The sequence below is a fragment of the Pteropus vampyrus genome, unplaced genomic scaffold (genome assembly GCF_000151845.1).
Source record: "Pteropus vampyrus isolate Shadow unplaced genomic scaffold, Pvam_2.0 Scaffold279, whole genome shotgun sequence".
Taxonomy (NCBI): domain Eukaryota; kingdom Metazoa; phylum Chordata; class Mammalia; order Chiroptera; family Pteropodidae; genus Pteropus; species Pteropus vampyrus.
Genome location: NW_011889060.1, coordinates 1,044,778 through 1,051,095, shown reverse-complemented (window position 1 = coordinate 1,051,095; position 6,318 = coordinate 1,044,778). Strand labels below are relative to the sequence as shown.

The 6,318-nt window shown below is 50.3% G+C and overlaps 1 protein-coding gene across 1 annotated transcript in view; it reads right to left on the bottom strand.

The window, feature by feature from the left end:
• Positions 1 to 6,318, bottom strand: part of MTR (5-methyltetrahydrofolate-homocysteine methyltransferase) — a 103,812-nt gene that overhangs the window by 39,261 nt on the left and 58,233 nt on the right. The window contains exons 18-19 of the mRNA XM_023520822.1: positions 1,305 to 1,402; positions 902 to 1,065 (exon numbers count right to left, since the gene is read on the bottom strand). Coding sequence (XP_023376590.1) covers positions 902 to 1,065; positions 1,305 to 1,402 — 262 coding nt within the window. The remainder of the gene's footprint in view (positions 1 to 901; positions 1,066 to 1,304; positions 1,403 to 6,318) is intronic.

Sequence of the window (6,318 nt, the reverse complement as noted above, 5' to 3'; positions counted from 1 at the left end):
TGACTGATTATGTTTAGGATTAAGTGCAACACCTACGTAAAGTGCTTAGGGGCTTATGGACACTAAGTACTCAGCAGAGTGAGCTATGAGTGACAGAGGAAGTACTGATAAGTGCAAATTTATAATAAAACAGGCTTTTTAGCCTAGTGGTTTAACAGACTGAACACTGATAAATGTCTCCTGTGAAACCAGCACGTCTTCCCACTGCCGTATTGGGGGCTGGGAGGGAAGACCACGGGCGGGGCCCACAGGTGAGTTCAAAGCCACAGAGCCCCGCAACTCTTCTGCTTTCAGGGATCAAGCAAGCCCTGTCCTCCAGAGGCCCCTGTTCAAGGGTCCCTGGGTGTGGCAGACTCATTCCGCAGCCTGGACTATGTGAATCTCAAGAAGTTGTAAGTTAAATTCTCAAGTCAAAAATAAAAGAACAACTCTGAAATTCTCCAGACTCACAAAGGAGGACACTGAAGCCAAGAGATTATTTATCTTGCCTAAAATTCCAATTATGTGGAGAAGAGTCAGGAGGTGCTTGTTAATTGAACATCAGCAACTTAGTAAAGAGCATTTCTCAAGCGCGACACTGCTGACATTTAAGGCTGAATAACTCTCTGTCATGTGGGCCTGTTCCATGCACCACAGGATGCTGAGCAGCATCCCTGGCCCCTGGATCTAGTACACCTCCTAACCCCAGAAGTGACAACCAAAATGTCTCTGGATGTGACCAAGGGTGCCTGAGGTGGGGTAGGGAGAGGAGAGGGGTTGGTCTAGGCAATCCCCTTTGCCAGCTGCTGCAACATCAAACGACTGGGGGGGGCCTCAGCCCCCGAGCCCCCCGCGCGGCGGACCTTCACGAGGAAGGGCCTCGGCCCCCGAGCCCCCCTCCCGCAGGGCCCGCGCGGCGGACCTTCACGAGGGCGTATTCCAGGCGTTCTTCGATCGAGCCATTCCTCCACTCGTCAGTCTGCACGGCCTTCTTCCCACCTTTGCCATGAGTCTGAACAGAAATTAGGACAGAGAAACAGACACAACAGTTCCTTACTGAACTACTGGGCAGCAAAAAAACAATGTCTTACTCTTATTTTATATTTCCAGCCCCTAGAACAGCATCCAGCCCAAATTAATATCTCAATAAATGTTTGAGAGATGGAGAAATCTTTTAGGATTTGAATTTTTAGTAGTGGGACAGAGTGAGGCTCCATGTTTTCTTTCCTAAAAGTTACATTAGGACAAAAGATCCCTGGGACAATCGGAGCAGCTCTATGCACATCCGATGAGCTTTTAAAGCTCTCCACGAGGACCATCACTACCCACAAATAAGTGTGGAGGTGCTGTGATGAAGCTGTCGCACATCACCCTGGTGACCACTACGAGGCACAGGACATGGCCCGCGCTGCCCAGGACTTCGCTGTGTCATAAGGGGGGTGGAAGGTCAGCTGGAAGAGAAAGCAGGTGCCCAGGGCTACATGAGCAGATGGCACAGGAGATCAGGGGTTTGGGGCGAGGAGAGATCACCACAGACTGGGGTAAGGACAGGCTTCAGAGAAGCTGGGACTCGGCAAAGGGACAAAGCGCAATGATCGTGGTGCAGAGCCCAACTGTAGTATCACCGTATCTGTTTCCTCCAGTTGCTCAAACCAGAAATCTCAGTATCATTCTTATAACGACTGTTTGGAACTCTGCATCTGGCAGATTGCTTGCCTCCATTTCGTTTAGTTCTTTCTCTGGAGAACTGTTCGTTCATTTACGACATGTTTTTTTGTTGCTGTTTCCTCATTTTGGCTGCCTGTCTTTGTTCCTATGCATGAGGTAGATCTGCTACGTCTCCCAGTCTTGGCAGGGTGGCCTTATGTAGCAGGTGTCCTGTGGGGCCCAGTGGCACAGTCTCCCCTGGTCACCTGAGCCGGATACGCCAGGAGTGTCCCTCATGTGGGTTGTGTGTGCCCTCCTGTTGTAGTTGAGCCTTGCTTGCTGTTGGCACTTCAGGGGTTGCAGCTGTCACTCAGGCTGACCAGCTGTAAGGTACACTGGCCGTGACCATAGTGTACGAGCTGCTGTGCGGAGCCAACCTCACAGAACGGGATTTGCCCAGCGGGTGCTGGAGCCTTCAGAGATCCCCTTCTGGACACACCGCTCGTGGGGCTAACTGGCGCGATGGGCTCTGCTGTGGTCTGAAGCCGGCCACCAGGTGTGCTAGTTATGGGGCCCCTGGAAGGGGCTCCTGCACAGGCCAAGGTCAGCCACTGTCTGTGACTGGTCTAGGCTGAGCATTGTCCCTGAATGCCCACTTGCTCCTCACGGTCACTCAGTCACCAAGCCCTAATGATTACACCTCCCGAGTATTTCTCTCCACCCATTTTCCACTTTCACAGTCCAAGCCACTAACTGGTCTCCGCAGCCCGGAACCCCGCAGATCTCCCCGCGTGTTCTGCACGGTGGCCAGAGGGACCTGCCAACATGCACACTGGTCACACCGCCGTGTGATGAAACTTAGCAGAAGTTCCCTGCCGCTCTCAGGGTGAAGCACAACTCCCTTCTGTGCCACACACTGCCCCGATCTGGCTTCCTCCCTAGCGTCCCCTTCCGCTGTCCCCTGACGCTGCCCCGAGCCGGCTTCCTCCCTAGCGTCCCCTTCCGCTGTCCCCTGACGCTGCCCCGAGCCGGCTTCCTCCCTAGCGTCCCCTTCCGCTGTCCCCTACAAGCTCAGCTACTCTCATCATTCCAGTTCCTTCCATCTCTTCACCTCTGGGCCTTCACATTCTTTCACCTGACACACAATGCCAGGCCCCAGCTAGATCCACGTGTGCATGCCCTGGCGGGGACCGGCAGCACCGCCCTCCAACGCCAGCCAAGCCTCTGCCTGGCTAACTCCTGGTCAGCTTCAGGTATCGTCCAACCTCCTCCACCGCCGGGCTCGGTGTCCCTCCTGAGCATTGCACAGTGCCCTGTCCATCCCGTCATGGCACTTACAAAGCATTACAACTGCCTGGGGACATTTCTGCGTGGCTCATGAAACTGTGGGCTCTGCAGCAAACACCCCTCCGACTAGCGAGGTCCTCTAAGTTCAGTAAAGCACAAGCGCAAAACGAACAAATCCGGGTTTTTCTGGAGCAATGTTTTTGCAGAATATTTGAGGCCAAATCACAGAGCACCAGAAATCCAGGCGATGAAAGTCTGAATTTAACCCTCCAGGCAACTGAGGGGTTTGGGGCGGGAGGACAGCACTAGCCAAAGCTCTGAAGCTGCACCATTACATTCAAAGTAGCATTTTTAAAGAGAACCTCAGAAGTGGGGGAATGTTTTGCAGCCCACGGTAAAGGCCTGGACTACAGTGGTGGTAACGGGAAGGGAAAAAGGACTCACAGGAAGGTGTAAGTAACAATGTGCAGGAAGAGAAGGAAGGACTGGGGAGAACTCCAGGATTCGGGGTGGGGGCGGCAACTGAGGCAACGACCCGCTGGGCCTCCTCCCTCACACACCGAAAAGCCTGAAGGGCTTGGCCAGTGAAAGGAATTATCTGCGACATTATTCACAATAGCCAGGACATGGAAGTGTCCATCAATGGATGAATGGATAAAGAAGATGTTATTCATATATACAACGGAATATCAGCCATAAAGAAAGGACCCCTGACATTTGTGATAACATAGATGGACCTCAAGGGCATTATGCTAAATGAAATAAGTCAAACAGAGAAAGACAATTACTATATGATCTCACTTATATGTGGAATCTAAAAAAATAATGAATTCACAGAGACAGAGAACAGATCACTGGTCGCCAGAGGTGGGGGTGGGAGGTAGGTAAATGGGGGAAGGGGGTCAAAAGGTACAAACTTCTGGTTATAAAATAAATAAGCCCTAGGAGTGTCACGTAAAGCATGGCGACGATAGTTAATAATACTGTGTTGCACAACTGAAAGTGGCTAAGAGCTTAGACCTTAAAGGATCTCGGCGTAAGAATGACAAATCTGTAACTACATGGAGAGATGGATGTTAACCAGACTTACTGTGGTGATCACTTCACAATATGTACAAATATCAAACCATTATGTTGTGCACCTGAAACTCAGGTAATGTTACATGTTAATTATATCTCAATTAAAAAAGTAAAAACCACAAAAAAATACAAAATTTATAGGTTATACCCTCTGATCTTTATTAAAGGGGGAAAAAAATCACGAAACGTGTGGCACTGTAAAAAGGAAGGGAAAGGAAGAGAGGGAGGGAGGGAGGAAGGGAGGGAGGGACGAAGGGAGGGAGGAGGGGAGGGAGGAGGGAGGAAAAGGAAGGCCTTCTGAAGCACACATTCACATCACCTGATACATGGAAACACCACTTGTCCCATCAGCCACACGATCAAGCAATTCCTGCCTGTGGGATGGAGTCTGACATGTAAAAACAGGGCAGAGTGTTCCAAACTCTCTTGGGAAAAGGACTTGGTGTGTTCACAGAAAACCAGTGTCCAGCATATACAGTGTGGGGAGGGTCAATATGTGTGTGCATATGAGCAGTGACAAATGAGGACACGACGAAGGCCGGTGAAGGTCCCAGTAACGAGCTGGGGCTGCAGTGAGTAAACACGACACCACTTAAAAGCAGCTATGTCACAAGAACAGCATGGCACGCGGAGCCCATCTTGCTTCTCAACTAGTCATTCAACAGGACGTTCTCCATGACCAGAACACAATCCGCCAGAGTCAGACGCACTGGAAGCTCGTCGCACAGATACCACTGAGCAGACCTACCAATCAGGTGCCATGGTGTCTGAAACCGCCTAGCAGACCGACCAATCAGTTGCCATGGTGTCTGAAACCACCAAGCAGACCGACCAATCAGCTGCCATGGTGTCTGAAACCACCGAGCAGACTGACCAATCAGCTGCCATAGCACCTAGCTGCTTCTCGTTTCTGTATCTGCTGCCCCCACATAGCTTCTGCTTCTCAGGAACCTCAGACGACTGCACTGTTTCCCATATAGAACTGGACCAGCATCAAGGGTAGCAAACCGCTTGAGAGGGAGCCAGACAAGAACGGGAGCTGCAGTGGCAATGAGAAGGACCACGGCCAGATCAAGGAATGGGTGACCTTTGTCCAGAAAAGTATCAAGAACATTCTCCCGACCGACGCACCGTATGGAGAGCAGATGTGCTTCCTGTCCACGCCCAAAGGGGCCTCAACTTCCATTTAGGGCACTGCTTAATTAAAAAAAAAACTCCATGTGCATTATGTGGTGTTGTGACACCTCAAACACCAAAAATAATCTCCTTCCCACAGGTCAGTCTGTACCAAAAAAAAGTACAAAAACGTACTTTTCGATAAACTCACTATTCCCCAGGGCTGCACCCTTTTCACTACGTATCAGTCAGGAACTTGGGTGCAGACGTCATCATTTAATAACAAAAAGAGACATTCTCTCATGAAGAAAAAGAAATTCCTCAGCACCTATTTGCCTCGTAAGATTCCTGCTTTTCATGCTCCATGTGCACTCGGTGTATCCTGGGAATTATTAAAGTATACCTGTTTTGTTATTAATTTCCTTAGTGATAACAGAGTCACCTTGAAAGTAGACCGTTAGCCTACTTGACAGAGGGTCCCATGGCTTGTGATAAGTCCTTGTGGTTACAGTAAGAGGGAGGCAATTTCTTATTGGAGAGATTGTTAAGCTCTTGCAATCGCTGTTGAGTTCCCTTGATCGTGCTGTGCCCCGGGGCAAAACCTCATGGCAGCTCAGCACCATGCCCAGAAACGAAAACTTGTAAACCAACACTAAAAGTGAACACAGACTGACAGGGTGACCGATGCAAACCACGAAGCCGACAAATCCCGAAACGAGAAGTCTTACAAATAAGGAGCCCTATCTTCCCCAAGTGGGGGCGCCGTCTCATGGGGACGATGGAGGAAAGGTCGAAACGGCACGCTCATCTCATGGGTTAAGAACGTTCTAGGATAACTTCATGATTATGGGAGCTGTGATGCCCTTTTGGCCTCAAAAGAACCCCATTAGTCAGTTACTGATGCAGGGTCCCCCACCAGGTGGAAGATGGGCCCAGAAGAAAACTGGATCGTGCTTCCCACCCCCGTCTTGATGCTCAAAGACTATTACAGAGCTAAGCACTTTGTCCACCTGAGCGGAAACAGTCATGGAGCTGGGAAAAGAACGTGGGGACTGTTTCTTATGTGACGAGCCGGAGAGCAGAACTGGATGACATCTGCAGCGACTGTGACTTGAGACGATGGGTCCTGGACCCACATGAGAAATGAGAACTGTTTTTAAGGAGCTGAGAGGAGGGTCATGTTCTCACGCAGTCTGAACTCCAATCAGC